Source organism: Ipomoea triloba, chromosome 12, assembly GCF_003576645.1.
Source record: "Ipomoea triloba cultivar NCNSP0323 chromosome 12, ASM357664v1".
Lineage (NCBI taxonomy): Eukaryota > Viridiplantae > Streptophyta > Magnoliopsida > Solanales > Convolvulaceae > Ipomoea > Ipomoea triloba.
The window spans coordinates 27013249-27033021 of record NC_044927.1 but is presented as its reverse complement, the minus strand read 5'-3'; the positions used below and the strand labels follow the sequence as shown (position 1 = coordinate 27033021).

At 36.8% G+C, this 19773-nt stretch overlaps 3 protein-coding genes across 4 annotated transcripts; all 3 read left to right on the top strand.

The window, feature by feature from the left end:
* On the top strand, positions 1 to 2319 carry LOC115999856 (BAHD acyltransferase DCR-like). Its single transcript, XM_031239794.1, has 2 exons — positions 1 to 550; positions 1206 to 2319. Exons 1-2 carry the CDS (start codon positions 101 to 103, stop codon positions 2118 to 2120), a joined length of 1365 nt encoding a protein of 454 aa, XP_031095654.1. The 5' UTR covers positions 1 to 100; the 3' UTR covers positions 2121 to 2319.
* A 1060-nt stretch (positions 2320 to 3379) lies between these two features.
* Positions 3380 to 7903, top strand: LOC115999691 (pentatricopeptide repeat-containing protein At3g26540-like). Of its 2 annotated transcripts, XM_031239560.1 has the most exons (4): positions 3380 to 3614; positions 3788 to 3899; positions 5387 to 7273; positions 7316 to 7903. In XM_031239560.1, the coding sequence occupies exons 3-4, from the start codon at positions 5434 to 5436 to the stop codon at positions 7528 to 7530; spliced, it is 2055 nt and encodes a 684-aa protein (XP_031095420.1). In that variant the 5' UTR covers positions 3380 to 3614; positions 3788 to 3899; positions 5387 to 5433; the 3' UTR covers positions 7531 to 7903. The 2 variants fall into 2 exon arrangements, with proteins under 2 accessions (XP_031095420.1, XP_031095419.1); XM_031239559.1 differs by having other exon boundaries at positions 5387 to 7903.
* Positions 7904 to 13023: 5120 nt separating this feature from the next.
* Positions 13024 to 19562, top strand: LOC115998902 (mitogen-activated protein kinase kinase kinase YODA-like). Its single transcript, XM_031238571.1, has 12 exons — positions 13024 to 13289; positions 14181 to 14745; positions 14942 to 15673; positions 15924 to 16011; positions 16090 to 16152; positions 16451 to 16611; positions 16706 to 16781; positions 17166 to 17225; positions 17318 to 17425; positions 17600 to 17839; positions 18217 to 18308; positions 18407 to 19562. Exons 2-12 carry the CDS (start codon positions 14192 to 14194, stop codon positions 18870 to 18872), a joined length of 2640 nt encoding a protein of 879 aa, XP_031094431.1. The 5' UTR covers positions 13024 to 13289; positions 14181 to 14191; the 3' UTR covers positions 18873 to 19562.
* The last annotated feature ends 211 nt before the right edge of the window (positions 19563 to 19773 follow it).

The following is a 19773-nucleotide window of genomic DNA, read 5'->3' as shown; positions in this document are numbered from 1 at the left end:
CTCTATAAGTAATTAAAGCTCTGCCTTTAATTTTCTCCCATTCCAATTTCAACCCTCAAAACTCTTCACTCTTTTCTGAGCTTTTGCTTCCATTGCAACAATGGCGGGCGAAACCCCTGAGGAAAAGAGAGTGAAAGTGCTGAGAAAAAGCAACGTGAAACCCGGGAAGCCGTTGGGGAGAAAAGAGTGCCAGCTGGTCACCTTTGATCTGCCGTATTTGGCCTTTTTTTACAACCAGAAGTTGCTGGTTTACTGCGGCGCCGGAGCCGGAGAGTTTGAGGAGGCGGTGGAGAGGCTGAAGGATGGGCTGGCGGTTGTGCTGGAGGAGTTTTACCAGCTGGCCGGAAAACTGGGGAAAGATGAGGAGGGGGTGTTTAGAGTGGAGTACGACGACGACATGGACGGCGTCGAGGTGGCGGTGGCGGCGGCGGATGCGGTGGCGGTAGCGGACCTCATTAATGAAGAAGGAACCGCCGTGTTCAAGGAGCTGATCCCTTACACACAAATCTTGAACTTGGAGGGGCTTCACCGCCCACTCCTCTCTGTGCAGGTATGTAAAAGTGTAAAACTGCCCATTTTATACAAATTATTATTGTGTTTATGTTTAACCTATAATTCTAAATGTGTGATTTACAAATTTGTTTTACAATTAAATTGTTTCACTTTTGGTTAATAATTATTACTCTTTCACTTTTGGTCCCACCGCTTCAAAATTATTGCCACATCTGGTTATTTGAAACTTGACCTAATTTTCGGTCATTGGTAAAAAAAAATCCATGCAATTGACTTAGGGTAAATTATAATTACTGGTCACCTTTATGATAAAATTAAGAAAAAATAACGAAAAATAACATTTTCACCCCATAAGCTAATATAAGTAATTGGTGATAAAAAATTAAGTCAAAGAATCAAATGTAACAGAGATTTAAAAGTAAATATAAAAAAGTAATAATTAGAAACTAAATGTAAAAGTATTCAAGATTTGCAATATCAAAAGTAGAAAAAAATCTATTTTTTAATTTGTAAGTTGTTAATGACCTTGTATTCTAATAACATGGAGTGATTCTCCTATATGGAAGGTCATGAGTTTGAATCTCACGACTCTCACACAAGTTCTTGGCTAAATTGTTAGGTGTTTCCTATTAAAAGTATCCCAAAATATTAAATTCGTGACCGAATAAATACAGCTGATTTTCTGTATACAGCTCACAAAACTTAAAGATGGAGTTGCAATTGGATTAGCATTTAATCATGCGGTGCTGGATGGGATGTCCACGTGGCACTTCATGAGTTCGTGGGCTGAGATTTGTCGCGGGGCCCACTCCATCTCGGTCCCACCATTCCTCGACCGCACCAAATCTCGGAACACCAAAGTGAAGCTCAACCTCTCCAAGCCATCGGACGCACCAGAGCACGCCAAGTCAGCAGTCAACGGCGTCGACCCCACAGATGCAAAACCGGGCCCACCAAAACTCCGGGAAAAAGTCTTCAAGTTCTCCGACTCAGCAATCGACAAGATCAAGGCCCACGTCAACGCCAACGCATCCGACGGCTCCAAACCCTTCTCCACCTTCCAGTCCCTCTCCACGCACGTATGGCACGCGGTCACACGCGCCCGCCAGCTCAAGCCCGAGGACTACACCGTCTTCACCGTGTTCGCCGACTGCCGCAAGCGCGTGGACCCCCCGATGCCGGAGAGCTACTTCGGGAACCTGATCCAGGCCATTTTCACCGTCACCGCCGCCGGAACCCTCCTCGCAAACCCGCCGGAGTTCGCGGCGGCGCTCATTCAGAAAGCCATCGACTCCCACGACGCGAAAACCATCGAAGCACGCAACAAAGAATGGGAAAACAACCCTAAGATCTTCGAATTTAAGGACGCCGGCATGAATTGCGTTGCCGTCGGAAGTTCGCCGCGTTTTAAGGTGTACGAGGTTGATTTCGGGTTCGGAAAGCCCGAGAGTGTTCGGAGCGGGTCGAACAATAGATTCGATGGGATGCTGTACTTGTATCAAGGGAAAAATGGAGGGAGAAGCATTGACGTGGAGATCACGTTGGAGGCTAGCGCCATGGATAAGCTGGAGAAGGATAAAGAGTTCTTGATGATCATGGATTCTTAAATCTTTTCGTAATATAGTTCTGATTGGAATTCTTAATTTAAGGTTATTTGCTTAATTATTGCATTGTGCTTCGATTAACTCTCTGTTTATGTTGTTACTATGGATGTTGTACGATGTTACTATACAACTTTTGAGATGATGTCATATTGTTAGCTTTGTATAATTTGTTTTAAATTTTGTATCAAATGGTGTTTCTTCATTCTTTTTTTTCAAATTTGTTTTAAATTTTGTATCAGTGTTTCTTCATTCTTTTTTTTTCAAAGCGAGCCAACCAAATAGCATTAATTTGTTAATCATCATGTGATTTAGTAGCACAAAGTAATTCTCTCAATCAGTATGTCATAGTTTGAGTATATTACATCTATCAACATTATTTATTTGAACTGGTAAAATATGATATTGATTTATTTCTTTATAATTATTTATTGGTTTCACCCGAAACACACTTCCTTGCGATCCTTTGTTAGTTAGGGTAAGGCTTCACTTAGAGCATCTAAACCAATGCTCTATTTACGATTTTTAAGAAAATTTATACTATGTTGAAAAAGAGAGACAAGTGAGAGAAGATAAATTTTACTCTTGCAAATTTGGAGTTTATTGCAGAAAATGTGACCCACCAACAATAAAGGCCATTTGCCTTTGCTCGCATGCGCACGTTGGGCGCGTAAAATGGCGTTGGAATTGTTTTTTACATCAATTTTTTTTATCTTCTCTCACATTTTTTCTTTCATAATCACATTTACAAAAATTGCTCAAAAATTACAAAAAATATTCACTATTAAGGATTCGCATGCCCACGCTGGGCGCGTAAAATGGCGTTGGAATTGTTTTTTACATCAATTTTTTTTATCTTCTCTCCCATTTTTTCTTTTATAATCACATTTACAAAAACTGCTCAAAAATTACAAAGAATCTTCACTATTAAGGATGCTCTTAGAGGAGTTAGAGCACACTTACTCGTTAGAATCACATAATCGGCTTATGTTGAAATACATTTTTGGATAAAGTTTGCAAACTTTCCAAGTGACAAATGGAAACATTAATAAAGAAATGCAGTATGAACATATAATAAAAACAAAGGGGTGGTTGGGTGGATTAAACACTATTTTCTTGTTTTGATAATAGATTATGATATGATTATAGAAGTCAAAATGGGTCCGACTCGCCGGATTATGCTCGTTTAGCCAGTGTTTCAGGAGGGTTGGGTGGTGAAAATCCCAACCCGGATTTTATCCGGGTTAAACTGGCCAGTTTTTTCTAAAACCAAATCACCTAATTCCCTAATTCTCTAGCTCTACTCGACTGCTCTCTGCCTCTTGCCCTCTCTACGACCTCCGACCAAAGACGAGTCAAAAGCGGCCGCCGAGGCGGCGACCAGCGACAGGCGACGCCGCTCCTCCGTTCTCTCGGTCTCGACTGCGAAGTGCGAACTCCAACGGCGACCTTCGCGCTGCCACTCCTGCCAGCTCCGGTCTCTCTCCCTCCGCTTCTCCGGTCAGTCTTTCACTCCTTCTCCCTCTCACATTCGCACTAAACAGGTTTTAGTAACTAAGCTTTTAGGTTTTAGCTTTGTTATTTTGTGAACTGTGAAGATAATGTTGAAGTGTTGAACACTTGAACTGTGATTCTATGAACATAAATACATAATATTGTTGTTAATTGTCCAGAACCCTAAATCCTAAATTCACTACGCTGCTGCTGCGACTCTCTGAGAGACCGAGACTGCCAGCGAACTGTCCGAGGATCACGGGCTTCGGCGAGTGAGCACCGTCGACCAAGGTTGGTTAGTACTTAATTGTTCTATTGATGCGGTTTTTAGTACTTAGTCTGCTGGCTGCCTGTGGAGAGGAGGCCTGCTTTGGTAATTTATTAATTTGTAATTAACTGTTAATCTGCTTTACTAATTAACTTTGTTTTGGAACGTTAGTCTAAAATCTAAATCATGTTAGTTTCTTAAAAATGAGAAAAAAATTGATGTTTCATAGTAGTTTTTTCGCAATTGGTGAGGAATAATAAGTACCATATAGGGATTTTCATAGTTTTCAACACTACTTCCTTTGCATGTGCGAAAGTAAAACTATAACTTGCATTTTGTTATTTGAACTAGAAATCAACATGCTTTACTTTTAGTTTATAGCAGTAATGTCAGAAATTACACAAAACAAATCTAGAAAACCTAAATCCGGACATTCAAATGAATTTATTAGAGAAATAATAAGAACAGATCTGCAAACTAGGATGGAGATTAGTCTAAATTTCTCACCGATTTAGCGAGAGGGTACAGTGAGAAGGGAGAACACCGTAAAGGATTCATCGACAATTCTGAATACTAAGCTAGGTGAACTACGAAACAATCATATTCACATGTTATCTTAAGGATTTTTTGCTTACAAAAAGATGGGTTTATGGTTTCAAATGGAAACCATAAGTGAACTTTCAAGAGTCAACATAATGAGAGGTGAGAGGATCCATTCCAAGACCCAAACAAATTCAAAATGAATTATTAAATTGTAATTTGAAATTCTTTTTCTACAGAACTACTGGGGTAGTTATCCTTTAATTACTACTCCGTACTTCATGGTTCATAAGAAAATTACTCCGTATAATGCAAGTATTATATTAATCTTTTTTTTTTAGATAGATTAACCTTGTTTGCATGCTTTATTTATTGTGTATTTGTGCCTAACAGTTGGAGGTTATATACTGATAAAAGTTATAGTTCTGCCTTAACCCTGTGCAACTTGGGATTTATCTGTGTAATTGATTTGTTCTCTTTTTCTTTTTGCCTTATTGTTAGAGTTTTTATAATAAGATGCTAGTCCCTAAGAGTAAGGTCCTGCCGTTAACAAATTATATGGTAATAAGATATATTTGTGTTCTTAATTTAAAAGGTTGAAAACTGTACAGCTTGTATTAGTTTGATAAGAATATTTATTTATTTATTAATATTGTAGATAAAAATACATTTAATCCCTATATACAAAACCCACAGAAAACCTACAAAAAACCTATACATTTGTCCTCTATACAATTACACCTCTTATTACTTGTCAGTGTCTCTGTTTGTCAACCTGTCCCTAAATACTTGCACTCCTACACCTGTTACCTGTCATTTCACACATTTGCAAAAAAAATAAAAAATTGTTAAGCACTTAAGTAAAAATCATATAAGCAGCTAAGTATGCCTGCAAGAAGTTAAGTCTTGTTTACAATATGCTAATTGGATCTTAAACTGCATTCTTATAAATTACTTATTGTGTATACAGGATCTAATGGATGAAATTATAGGAGTATTAATTATTCTCTATTTTACATGGGCGCAAACAAGGCCTCAATCTTGAATCGTCTTCTCAACGTTAAGATCGTTACCACTAATCGCATTGAACCACCGCGACAGGCTGAAGTTAAAGCGTTAACCACCACAATCACCAAACACCTCCGCTCTGGCAGTCTTGGAAAGGCCGTCTCCGTCCTCTTTGCTGCCCCATTCCCCTTTCCGACCGCTCTCTACGCTCATCTCTTCAGAACTTGTGCCTCAAACAAAGCCGCTGTCGAGGTCCGGAAAGTGGAGTCCCACTTGGTCACCTTTTCCCCAAACCCGCCACTGTTTTTGCTCAATAGAGCTATTGAAGCTTACGGAAAATGCACCTGCTTGAGGGATGCCCAAGACTTGTTTGATGAATTGCCTCAACGAGACGGCGGGTCTTGGAATGCGATGATTACTGCTTATTCGCAAAATGGGTATGCCGAGAGCGTGTTGGGAATGTTTCTGTGCATGCGTAAGTCAGGGGTTTCTGCTAATGAGATCACATTTGCAAGTGTTCTTGTGTCCTGTGCTTCTCTCTTGAATGTTTGGATTTTGAGACAAGTGCATGCTCTCATTGTGAAGTTTGGCTTCTCTGGAAATGCAATTCTGGAAACTTCACTCGTGGATGTGTATGGGAAATGCAAGGAGATGGATGATGCTAGGAGGATGTTTGATGAAATTGAGAATCCAAATAATGTTTCATGGAATGTAATCATCAGAAGGTATCTTGACATGGGTGTTGGAAAGGATGTTGTGTCTCTGTTTTCAGAGTTGGTGAGGGCAAATGTGGTGCCTCTGACATTTACTGTATCAAATGCCCTTGTTGCCTGCTTGGCCATTGGTGGGCTCACAGAAGGGCTTCAAATTCACGGATTTTCTATTAAGATTAATGCTGAGATGGATAAGGTGGTTTCAAATTCTCTTATTGATTTGTATAGAAAATTTGGAGATTTGGTAAGTGCTCGAAGGATTTTTGACTTAATCTGTTCAAAAGATTTGATTCATTGGACTTCGATGTTGTCAGGGTATGCAATGAATGGGAAAACAAGGGAGGCAAGGGACCTCTTCAACGAGATGCCGGAAAAGACTGTGATTTCATGGAATGCAATGCTTGCAGGCTATGTGCATAATAGTGAATGGGATGAAGCTTTACAGCTTATCTTTCTGATGTGCAAACAGACTAGGGACATTGATCATGTTACTCTTGGATTGGTCCTCAATGTGTCTTCTGCCCTTTCAGATATTGGATTGGCGAAACAGGTTCATGGATTCATGTATAGACATGAACTCCACTCCAATTTGTTTGTTGCCAATGCGCTTCTTGATATGTATGGAAAATGTGGGTACTTGAGATGGACAAGAGTATGGTTTCGTGAAATGAGTCGATGGCGGGATGCAATTTCTTGGAATGCTTTATTAACTAGCTATAAGTCCCATAGGATGGGCGAAACAGCAATAGTGAATTTCTCAGACATGCTAGGAGGGACAATACCAAGTAAGTATACTTTTGGAACCCTCTTGGCTGCTTGTGCAAATACTTCTGCTCTGAAACTAGGCAAACAAATCCACGGATACATTATTAGAAATGATTATGAGATGGATATTGTGATTAATGGAGCATTGGTTAACATGTACTCCAAATGTGGTTGTGTTGGCTATGCTCTCGATATTTTTGCCGCAACACCTCAAAAGGATTTGGTTCTCTGGAACTCTTTGATGCTGGGATGTTATCATAATAGGAGGAGTGACTATGTGTTTGAATTATTCGAATTAATGAAGGAGAAGGGAATTAGACCAGACAGTACTACGTTCCAAGCTATATTTCGTGTGTGCATTCGTGAGGGTCATGTACAGTTAGGTAGACAGTATTTTGATTTGATGAGTGATAAATATTGGATTACCCCTAGGTTGGAGCATTATGAATCCATGATTGAACTGTTTGGTCGGCATGGATACTTTGATGAGCTTGAAGATTTCATTAAGAAGTTGCCGATTTCTCCCACCATACAGATGTTAGAGAGAGTTGTTCACTTCTGTAGAGAGCAAAGGAAACTCAAGTTGGGAAGTTGGGCTATTAATCAACTTAAGCAGCTCTCACTTTAAAAATTATACTATTTTGTTAGTCTCCCACAGGTTGGACTTGTCATATAGGCTGACCAACTTATTTTTAAAAATTCCATTATAGACTTTTAGACTTTAGCACTAACTATATGTGTACATTATATAATAGGTGTAATAGATTATTATACGTACCTTCGGTTAACATTTTAAAGAGTAAATACCCAAAATGGTCCCTCGACTATAGCATAATTCACAAATTGGTCTCGACTTATGATTTTAACCAATAACATCCATGACTTTCCAATTTTTACCCAATGTAGTCCTCCGTTAATGAGCCCGTCAACTCGCCGTGAAACACAAGGGCAGTCACGTAATTTCACATATACTCTAAGCAATCTCGCCGTGAGCACGAAAAGGATGACGCCACACGACCACAAATCAACCTTTGCGCCCTCGTAGCCTTTCTGTGTGAGAATCTCCGGCGCCACGTAAGCCGGGGTGCCGCACAAGGTATGGAGCCTGCCGTCGGGTCGGACCTAATCCTTCACCGCACCCAACCCGAAATCGGTCACCTTGAGGTCCCACTTCTCGTCCAGCAACAGATTCTCGGGCTTTAGGTCGCGGTGGTAAACGCCGCGCGAGTGACAGTAACCGACGGCGGAGATCAACTGCTGGAAATACTTACGGCTGAGATCTTCGCTGAAACGACCCTTAGCGACCTTCCCGAAAAGCTCCCCTCCCTTACAAAGACAATTTGCCCACCAAAAAGCACAAAGAAATTGAGGCTCATATCTGTATCTATAAAGGCATTATTGAAGCATTTGACACCAGGCATGGCTGCAAATCGACAGATTTTAATTTATGTGAAAATTTTACACAGATCTTCACGGAATGAGTGGCGAAATTGAAAATGGAGGTGACGGAGGGAGAGGGAGGGGACGACGATGGTGGCACGGGCGGCGGTGATCGATCGGATCTCCCACGGCCAATTACTTCTCCAGTCTCCACCTTGTTTTCCTCCTCACGGCAACAACAATCGCAGGCGATGAATCCGACGAGCTTCTGGCGACCTCCAGCGGCTACGATCGTCGGCAGCACCAGTAGATCGGTGGCAAAGCTTGACCGGCGGTGTGGTAGGGGGTGGACGGCAAAGCATGGACGAAGAAGTCGATGATGATAGTGAAAATGTGAGCTCTACATCTCAGGTAAAAATCTATGCATTTGCTAGTGATGATTTTTCAGTTCCGGAGGCTAGATCTGATGAAGGCATAAGAAAAATAAAGTGCCCATGTGAAATTACGTGACTATCTCTGTGTTTCACGGCCAGTTGACGGACTCATTAAAGGAGGACTAAATTAGGTAAAAATTGCAAAGTCAAGGATGTAATTGGTTAAAATCATAAGTCGAGGATCAATTTGTGAATTAAGCTATAGTCGAGGGACCATTTTGGGTATTTACTCCATTTTAAATGATACTCCGTCGTTCACAATGTGTAGTGAATCATGCAAATTATTATGTGAATCTGAATCCCCTTCGAATTAGAACAACTACTATCATTAGTTTAGAATTATAATTATACTCCGTAATATTTATAAATAGTGTATGTTCTTTTTCACATTTATTCATATTCTCACATATAAGTATATATATGTCTGCGATTTAGTTTTGATTTTGAATCGTCGGTTTACAATTCTGGATCCAGTTTGAATTGTTGGTTCAAACTTTCTTTTAAAATTTTATTTTGTTTTTATTTTAAAAATAGTCTAAATCAAATAAGTAATGTATTTTATTTTTTTTAGTTCACAACATGAATAAGCAGTTTTGGTTCACGATTTTAATAAACTCTAAATATTGGGTACCGATTCTAAATTGTAGTCGGAACCTTTCAGTTTTGTTGCTATAGTGGCTGTTCGGTTTGAACCAAATCGTGGTCATAATTTTTTGGGGTGACAAAATAAATGAAATATTTATTTTAAGGATAAATATATCCATTTAACATATTCCGTATCAGGGAGGAAAACTGTCACTTGAATTTATTTTTGTTATGTAGAAAATGAAAATTCGATACAAGATGAGAATGTCATTGCTCCAAAACATAATCGGTTATCTTCAATTCAAACTCCAAATCAATTATTTGGAGTTTTTCAATCATCCTTAGTTACCCCGTTGAGCGTATTAACCAGTTTTTGTGCATGGCCAATTATATGTTGCCGCATCAAGAGTTAGTCAACTAGACGGACTGAAGATTTTAGTATGTGATGAATGAAAACAAGATTGTAATTCTACTACTAATGTAGTTTACAAAGAGGTCTTTAATAATTTATAAATTCTGTCATTATTAATATTGTTTTATCTTCTTTTCGTTTTCGCCAATATTTCATTTTGACTTGATATATTTTCATTCCGTGCATCGCACGGGTCAACTGCTAGTATAACTAATAGGAAAAAATGTCATTTTTTCTTATTATTATTATTATTATTATTATTATTATTATTATAAATAATAAATTAAGGGGGGTGTATTCAATCAAGACTTTTAAATACTTTCAAATACTTTTAAAATGATGTATTTTAATTGACTTTTGTAGAGTTTTTGTAAACTTTTCTAGAATATTTTAAACTTTTATCAACTTTGTAAGAGTTTATAAATATCCGTACAACAAACATTTATAAACTTTGAAAAACTTTTTCATGTTAAAAAGTCTACAAAAATCATTAAAAAATCTAAATTGAATACACCCTCACAAACATTCCATAACTTCTATTAATATATTATTTATAGTTTTCTTACAAAAGTATATTTTTGTAAATCATAAATAAATTAATGCATTGTAAAAAAATAAAAAATAAATATTGATTGTCAAAAATAGAGTATATTAATCTCTCAAAAAAATCAACTTAACACAAATACATATATTAATAATTAATTAACATACAATTATATTAAATTATATTAATTAAATAAAAATTATAAAATATAAATTATATTTTCAAACAAAATATTTATGTATTTTGAAAAAAAAATAAAATAGTTATGTTGTTGTTGCTGCTGTTCGCAGCATAAATTTGCTGCCAACAGCAGCAAGCTTAATTTGCTGCGATCGTTTTTGCTGCGATCGCAACAATTTTTTTTGTTGCGATCGCAACATTTTTTTTTCTATGAATATTTTGAAACGTACCCTAAAATTGATGAAAAATTCTTCTGGTTTAGATAGAGAGAATAAAAAGTCTGTAGAGAATGTTGAAAAGTTTGTGGTTGAAACGTCGGATTTCATCTATTTATATTAATGAAGAAAAAGTTTACACAAATCCTATTTTGACAGAATCTATGAAAGTTAATAACTTTTTAATACCAGTAGACTTTTAAATACTCTATAAAAGTCTTAATCGAATACCAGTATACTTTTAAAAAGTTTTGAAAAGTCTGGATCCAATACCGGTAGACTTTTAAAGAGTATTTAAAAGTCTAAATTGAATACCGCCAAACTTTTAAAGTTAGTAAAAGTTTTTAAAAATCTATGAAAGTCATGATTGAATACACCCCCTAAGTCGAATCAATAACTATTAACTAAACATAGGATTTCTATTGTTATTAGAAGTGTGATTAGGTTTGGTATGAAATCCATTGTAGACAAGATTTTGTCATATTCGATCTTAGCCTATTAAAGATGGAATGTGAGGATATATTGTTGAGATGGTAAAGAAGAATGTGACGTTATATCCCATCATATTCTGATATATCAAAATCTTGTGTGTTTGTTTGCTTTTAGATTAATCAATATAATTATCAAACCAACCAATCATTTGACAAGTTGATGATTTATTTTAAGGATAAGTACATGTTGCATTTCGAATATAGTTTATCGACCAGAAAATTTTTATTTTTTTGAAATTTAAAACTACAAAATAAAAGACAATAAAGAATTTAAAAAATGAATGTGAGTAAACATATTTTTAAAATAAAAAATAAAAGTAAGTACCATATAAATTGAATGCATTTGTAATAGCTCAATTTTGATTTTTTTAAAGAAAAATACTATATGAACTCGTTTCTTACTTTTTAACTTCTACTCCCATCTCACAAATACTGGATGTAAACACTTTGTATGTGATCCACATGATGAAAATATACAATTCTTGTTTATCACATCATGAAGTATAATTTGGAAGTACATGTAGTATAACTTTTTTTTTTGTCATGTGTGCCAAGTAGGATAAAAAAAATAACAAATAAAAAATAAAAGAAGAAAAAGAAAAACTATAATGGCGGTAAGTTGATGGTCACCCGCTAGGCAGCGCTGATGCACGCAACACACTATTTTTTTTTGTTGTTTTTTTTTTTTTAATTCAAAGAAAAAAAGTTATAACACTAAACTTGCTCCTTTTTTTTCCCCCCTTTCCCTCATTTAATTTATTTTCGACATCAATTCTTTTGCTTCAAAATCAGAGAAAAAAATTATAGATGAATAAGCTCTAAAAATACACAATAAATCTCATTGTTTTTGAAAAAAGAAAAAGAAAATGAAAGAATGAAGTCAACTCACAGAGTCATATGTCTACTTCCGGAAAGCCTAGTGAGATAGTGTTCATGTAGGCTTAGGTCCACCAAGCCATGCGGCCCAATACTTATATTTATCTCTAGGAGCACTTAATTAATTAAATAATAGAGATATTTCTTTCAAACAAAAAAATATATAGAGTAGTGATTACAAATTTCTCGCATAAAAAAAAATCTCTGAAAGGGATGAGAATATCTCTTTATACCAAAAAATCATAAGTTTGATGCTTACTAACACTTTCTTTGTCCAACTCAAATTATACTTGTTCCCTAACTTGTAAATTAAAACAAAAAGGGAAATAAATAACATAATAAATAACATTGTAGCAGTATTACTTTTAACTAGAGTAATGTTATATACCTCTCATAATTTTTCCTTTCAATTTTCATATCATGGGGTGATATTATTTTATTAGACAATTCAATTTTTCTAAAAAAACAGTGATTGATCAATCAAATTGTGAACACTCAATAAATAAAATTTACAACAAAAATAAAGGTTCAAAGGACAAAAACATAAAAAAATAAAAAATTTCCTTTTAACCAAACTAGCATCAAATGCTTACGGATAAAGAGTTAAAGTTCGGTAGCTACTAACCAAGTGCAGTACTTAGCAACTAAGGAAAGCATGTGTTTTTAAACCAGTGTATTTAACTTTTCTTTATCTTTTTTATTTTGGATATTTATATGTATTTATAATTTGTATAAACAATTATAAATTAATTACAATATTTGTTAAATTTAAGATTTCAAATTGACACTTTTTTTTTTAACGTTATATAAAATTTTCCATTTTAGAATAAAGATGGATAATTGGTATTATTGCATGAAACATAAGAAAAAGGAGAAAAGGAAAAAGGAAAAGGAAGGTAGCAACTAGCAAGTAGCAATGGAAACGGAATCGAAACTTTTTAATTATTTCATAATTATAAAATTAATTTCTGCTTCATCATTAATACTGCGTAATAAAATTATCAGTGAGACAGCTCTGAAGTTCCATTTCTCTCTGCTCCAACACTTCAATCACTCTCTCTCTCTCTCTCTCTCTCAATCTTCAACTCTACGCTATCTCTTCACAGCCTCTCCCAATTCTTCTCCATCTTCTTCTTCTTTGGAAGCGCAGTTAGGCGGGCGCAGAGTGAGGTTTCTAGGGTTTCATTTGAGCTCTGTCCTTTTTGATACAGAGCTCCAATCTGGCAGCGACCTGGCTGCTTTCGCGCTATGTGACAGCTAAGAAGCTGAGGTGAGCTCCGTTAGACATTTCCGAACTCTTGTTGGATTTGCTAAATTATGTGAGAGATTTCTGCTTTAGCTGTTTTGTGGTTGGATGCTTTGCTAGATCTGCGATAAATAGCCGTTGTGTGATTTGTTGAGATCAGAGTTGTTTTCTTTTCTAAAATACTTGGGGATCAGTTGGATCAGTTAGTTTCTCATTTAGTTGAAGGCAATGAAAAGTTGGTAAAGGTGGGGAAAATGGAGGAAGGTAGTTTTAGGTGCCATTTTGAGGGAATTCCAATGAAGAGGATGGAATTATTCTGAAGGCGATCTGATATAAAGTGTGTTTATGTTGGTAAAGTGACAGGCGCAGGGAACATATTAATGGAATTATTTTCTTGCAATATTTAAAAAGGAAATAAATTTCTAGAAACGGTGAACAAAGGAAAAAAGGGGCAAACTATACCTAATTATTGTTAGATATAGAAAGATTCACTTATTGGTTGCCATGATATCCGTATATAGAGTACTTATTTTGGGCCAGAAGTTAGGAACTTGAAACAATCTTTGATCTTTACATTAATAATGAAAATCCAGCACCCTAGCTACTTGACAATTGATCAATTCTCCGTGTTTTCCGTATTTATTTGAAATGATGGGAGATTGGCTGTTCTGGATGAGCTTCTAATGTATGATACTTTATTCTGTAAAGTGTAAGCTCTTGTTTCTAAAGTACTTTATTAAGTCCAAAGGTGAGCACGTAATAAAGGTATTGAGGATTTGAGGTGATATAGGTCTGACTGTCTGAGAACCATATATTTGACAGTAGATCATAATCTCTATTGACTTCTCTACTTATATTTGATGTTTTGTTAATAAGTGTGACTTTCTGACAAGTGTTTGATTTGAAATTTCTTAGCACCAAGAAACATGCCTTCATGGTGGTCAAAGTCATCCAAGGAACCAAAGAAGAAATCAAATAAAGAAAGTTTCATTGATACACTACAAAGAAAGTTTAAGAACCCATCTGACAGTAAGTCTTCCATTAGGGCTGGAGGATCTCAAAAGCATAGTAATAACACGGTCGCAGAGAAGTGGCCTAAATCTCAAGCTCAATCAAGATCAACATCACCTTCCAAAAATGTACAAAGATGTCAAAGCTTTGCTGAAAGGCCACAGGCCCAACCACTTCCCCTTCCGGGCTTGCATTCCGCAAGAGTAGTCCGGACAGACTCTGGAATCAGTTCATCAACAAAGCCAAAGCTGGAGAAGGCATCCAAGGCATCCCTTTTTCTGCCTCTACCTAGGCCTGGATGCATCAGAAGCAGATTGGATCCTGCAGATGCAGATGGGGAATTGGCAGTTGCATCAATGTCAAGTGGATGCTCTGTTGAGAGTGATGATCTGACTGATTCACGACAGCATAGTCCACTCGCATCTGATTATGAATTCGGGAGTAAAACTGCTGCGGGTAGCCCAACTAGGTGAGCAAATACAGAAAACCATTAAAAGAAATGAAATACTCTATATCCACCTGTTTTTCTCTCTCTTATTCTGACAGTAAATCTACCTTGTATAACGATATGCTTATCTTTTGGTTCTACTTATTTTTACTTTTCCTTTCTCAATAGTTGCCGAAAGGGCCATCACTATTTGCCATAATTCTTGATTTTATTGCAGTGTGAATGTTAAGGATCAATCGCCTGTTGGACAAATAAGTGTGAGAGAGCCAACAGAACCAATTAATCTTTCCATCAGCAGACATGTCCCATCTTCGTCTCCTAAAAGGAGAAACAGTCATGTGGCTAATATACAAGTCCCTTGTCATGGTGCCTTTTGCAGTGCTCCGGATAGCTCAATGTCCAGTCCTTCTAGAAGTCCCATTAGAATTACTGGCACTGAGCAAGTTCCATGTTCTACGGGATGGGCAGGAAAGGCTTTTCCTGAATTTCATTTGCATGGTTCTAGTTATTGTTCAAGTCCAGGCTCGGGCCAGAATTCTGGGCACAATTCAATGGGAGGAGACACATCAGGACAATTATTTTGGCAGCCTAGTAGAGGAAGTCCTGAATATTCTCCAAATCCTAGTCCCAGAATGAGAAGTCCTGGACCTAGCTCCAGAGTTCAAAGTGGTGCCGTCACACCAATTCACCCAAGGGCTGGAGGTGGAGCATCTGAATCCCACACTAACCGAACTGATGATGGAAAACAACAAAGTCATCCCTTGCCCCTTCCTCCCTTAACAGTGCCCAATTCTTCACATTTTTCTCATTCAAATTCAGCTGCTGCATCTCCCTCAGTGCCTCGAAGTCCAGGGAGAGCAGAGCCTCTAACAAGTCCTGGCTCACGCTGGAAAAAGGGAAAGTTGTTGGGTAGGGGCACATTTGGACATGTTTATGTTGGTTTTAACAGGTACATGCTTATGACATATTCATTATTGTCATTTTACATTTTTTCCTTTTTATTGGCATGACCATATCTACACGATGAATGTGGTGTTTTATGTACATGCAGATGCATCAATTTTTAATTTTAATTTTAATTTTAAGTATCTATAGTGAGGCAACTGCTATGATACTTTGTAATCATATGAACTTCACTCATTCATTAAACAATCTCACTGATTGCTTTTATTATTTTCTTGACTTAAACCTCTGTTCAGTGATAATGGTGAAATGTGTGCAATGAAGGAGGTTACATTATTTTCTGATGATGCAAAATCAAAGGAAAGTGCTAAGCAATTGGCCCAAGTAAGTTATTTGCCAAAAACATGTGCAAAGAAAAACTTACAATGCATTTTTTAGTTCTTAAATCCGGTTGTTTTGCAGGAGATCGCATTTTTGAGCCGGTTAAGGCATCCAAACATTGTACAGTATTATGGGTCTGAAATGGTTAGTGCATTTGTGCAAATTCCAATAATTAATTCTTCTCTATAAATCTTAATTCTCCGCATATGAAGATTTGAAATAAAAAAGATGTCTTACAAATTGTCTGTTGTAAACTCTAAGTTGTTGAAGTAGTGTTTTATCTCAGATGATGTTTAGACAAGTTTTTACAACTTGCTACAGATCTCAATCTTGAAATTAATGGGATTTATACTTGTGCTGTTTGTCTGCAATAATATTCCCATTTGAAGCCTCCAGTCATTGTACTAAACTAGCTTCCTGCTGCAATATATTCTTGAATCAGGTTGGCGATAAGCTGTATATATACTTGGAATATGTATCTGGTGGTTCTATCTATAAGCTTTTACAGGATTATGGGGCATTTGGAGAAACAGCCATTCGAAGTTATACCCAGCAAATCTTATCTGGACTTGCATATTTACATGCTAAAAATACTCTGCATAGGTAACACTGATTTGTTGGTTAGGTGATATGTCAATTTCCTGAAGCCTATGCTAGAAAAAACCACTTACCTTTTATATTGCTTAAAATGTCTCAGAGATATTAAAGGAGCAAATATTCTTGTGGATCCAAATGGGCGCATCAAGTTGGCTGACTTTGGCATGGCAAAGCATGTAAGTCAATGCATATGCTTTGATGGATCAGAAATGATGATTTTAAGAAAATTGCCTCACTTTGTTAACATAACATGACCATTTTTTAACTGGGAAGAAATGTTTACTTTTATGATTGTGCTTCCTCAGTTTTGCATGAATTCAACTTTTGTTATATTATTGTGATGCATGCCTTGTTTAGAAGTGGCATTTATATTAGTTGTGAACACTGATGAGTTGATTTTCTTTTTCGCATTCCAATTTGATTACATAGTTTTTGAATTTAATCGCCTAAGACCTTGTGGTCAAGTGGCACTGTCCTTTGACTTTAGGTTAGGATGTGAAAGCTTTGATTCTCCAACCCTCAGTTTTTGAATTTAATATCTAAATAATTCAAATGTGCAGATTACAGGGCAGTCATGTCCTTTGTCATTGAAAGGAAGTCCTTATTGGATGGCTCCTGAGGTCGGAACTCTCGTGTTATACAGTGCTTTTGAAAATTCCCTTTGTTCCTGTTTAAGTCATTGATACTATAATTGCTCATTATCATCACTCAGGTCATTAAGAATTCAAATGGCTGCAACCTTGCTGTTGATATATGGAGTCTTGGGTGCACAGTATTAGAAATGGCCACTTCAAAACCTCCTTGGAGCCAGTATGAAGGGGTCTGTAATTCTCCATTTAACGTGATGAATGCACATGTCTCTGTGGCATTTAGCATAAATATTTTTATATCCAAATTGACTGTAACGAAGTGCATGCTATAGTTGTGTGCTTTGAATTTGTTTGGTATGCAATCTATCTTTGTTTCTTAACCTGTGTCATGTTCTGGTATGAAGGTTGCTGCAATGTTTAAGATTGGCAATAGTAAAGAACTTCCAACAATTCCGGAACACCTATCAAACGAAGGGAAGGATTTTATCATGAAATGCTTGCAGCGTGATCCACTCAATCGTCCTACTGCTGCTCAGCTATTAGACCATCCTTTTGTAAAAAATGCCGTCCCTCTTGAGAAGCCTACTATTGTCCAATCACAATCTGATCCTCCTTTTACCAGCACAAATGGAATCACATCTCAGGTAACGTATCTTGGTCATTATCTTCTGTTAAAATATTGGAAATTCTTTCTGTTATGTTTTTCTGATTTAACAAATATTAGATGCCTGATAATGTATGTATTCAGGCTGTTCATTCTTTTGATCCAAACATTGATAATTCGCAGTATGATATGAACTTTCTTGGGCATCCATCAACTGTTCTTTCTTGTTTTGAACATTCTTTTCATCATAAAAGTCCTTGTCTCCCCTCTTTTATGAAGCCCATTTTTCATCACATTTAGTTCTTGTTCCTTCCAAAGATGTAACAAACTGATTTTGTACATTCACTGAACATTATGATCCCTATATAGCACATATCGAGTAGCTCACTGCTATGTCATTTATGAATTGTTTTTCAGGGCATTGCGCACAGAAGAAATATTCCTAATTTTGAACCAGAAAGACTTGCTATCCACTCATCGAGAGTATCAAAATCTACTTTCCACTACAGGTATATTAAATTTTCACACATACAATAGGGAAAAAGTTTATATGTATATAGTAATTAGTAACCTTTTTCTCTGATTTTTTTTTTTAATTTTTGTTCAGTGATATCCACATTCCAAGGAATGTTTCTTGCCCAGTCTCTCCAATGGGGAGCCCCCTTATACACCCGAGGTCTCCTCAACACCTAAATGGGAGGATGTCTCCATCGCCCATATCAAGTCCTCTCAACACATCGGGCTCATCCACACCACTCTCTGGAGGGGCTGGTGCAATCCCATTTCATCACTTCAATCACTCGGTCCACTTGCAAGTTAATGGCTTTATTTGGGATCCTGATGTCTTTCGAGGGACGCAATCAGGATCTCATGTCTTCCGTGACATGACACCGTGTGAAAATGATGCACTTGGGAAGCAGTTCGGAAGGCTCACCGGTGTAGAAACTAATGATGGGCAGTCAGTCTTGGCTAATCGTGTTACTCAGCAACTTTTAAGGGATCACGACAAACCAGTCCCATCACTAGATCTGAATCCTTGCCCTCCCTCTGCAGGTCGTACAGGAGGGACGTGAACTAATTCCTTTTCATTTTGTTTTTCAGAAAAAAAAACAAAAAAAAGCATGCAAGGGAAACCTGTTGCCTTACATTGTTTAACAGGTCTACTTCATAATTGTCTAAATCATTGTAAAGGAAGCTGGCGTTTGCAATAAGGGTCAACCATAACCAACTGGAGACAGCGCTGGCTGGTGTAACAATTCTCTCCGGGGATTCCTTTCGCCCTTTTTCATCACTCGAGCAAAGGTATTAATGCCTTCCAATTCCAAGATACACTAAGCTTGACCTCCCACTTTGCCATCATTTCCAAGTATAAAGCTTCTTCTTAGTTCTTCCCCTGCAAATGTTGAACTGACCTGCTGTCACTGATACCTTCCCCGAACCTCACAGCGGCTTGTACAAAATTGAGTGCTAAAGATTGAACTTGATCATACTTAACTGATGCATTACTGAACGATCTGCTTGTTTTGGGGATGACGACGTCAAGTAATTCAGTTAATAGCTGCTTTTTTCACTGAGATGGTTCTTGTATCAAACAAACTTGTATATTTATCATCAAATAGAGGATATTAAAGATTAAGCCCTGGATGGATATTCCCTTCTTTTTTCTTTGGTGGCAGGTCCAAGTTGACTGTACAGCAAACAGTGAGTGAAGAGATTCACAACTCTGCAGATTAATCAAATAACAGTTACTTCCATTATATTCATTTATCTTCTTCTTTTTTTTTTTTTAATTTAAAAATTTATAAACTTTACAGTTCTGGAGAATCTTGATTTGATAAATAATCAAGACATTATTTTTACCTTAAATCACGTAGTTCTTTCAACTTCTTAAAATCCACTCTGACCCAGATAAAATTATTGCATGGACCATGGTACACACAGCTGTGTGGACCAAAAATAAAAAGTACATTATTT

What these genes read in the sequence shown, in the direction of transcription:
- LOC115999856 (XM_031239794.1), top strand. Translation starts at nt 101, where the DNA reads ATGGCGGGCGAAACCCCTGAGGAAAAGAGAGTGAAAGTGCTGAGAAAA. An exon ending in GCCCACTCCTCTCTGTGCAG is followed by an intron (nt 551 to 1,205) that starts GTATGTAAAAGT and finishes TTCTGTATACAG; the next exon opens with CTCACAAAACTTAAAGATGG.
- LOC115999691 (XM_031239559.1), top strand. Translation starts at nt 5,434, where the DNA reads ATGGGCGCAAACAAGGCCTCAATCTTGAATCGTCTTCTCAACGTTAAG.
- LOC115998902 (XM_031238571.1), top strand. Translation starts at nt 14,192, where the DNA reads ATGCCTTCATGGTGGTCAAAGTCATCCAAGGAACCAAAGAAGAAATCA. An exon ending in AGTATTATGGGTCTGAAATG is followed by an intron (nt 16,153 to 16,450) that starts GTTAGTGCATTT and finishes TTCTTGAATCAG; the next exon opens with GTTGGCGATAAGCTGTATAT. An exon ending in AAATCTACTTTCCACTACAG is followed by an intron (nt 18,309 to 18,406) that starts GTATATTAAATT and finishes ATTTTTGTTCAG; the next exon opens with TGATATCCACATTCCAAGGA.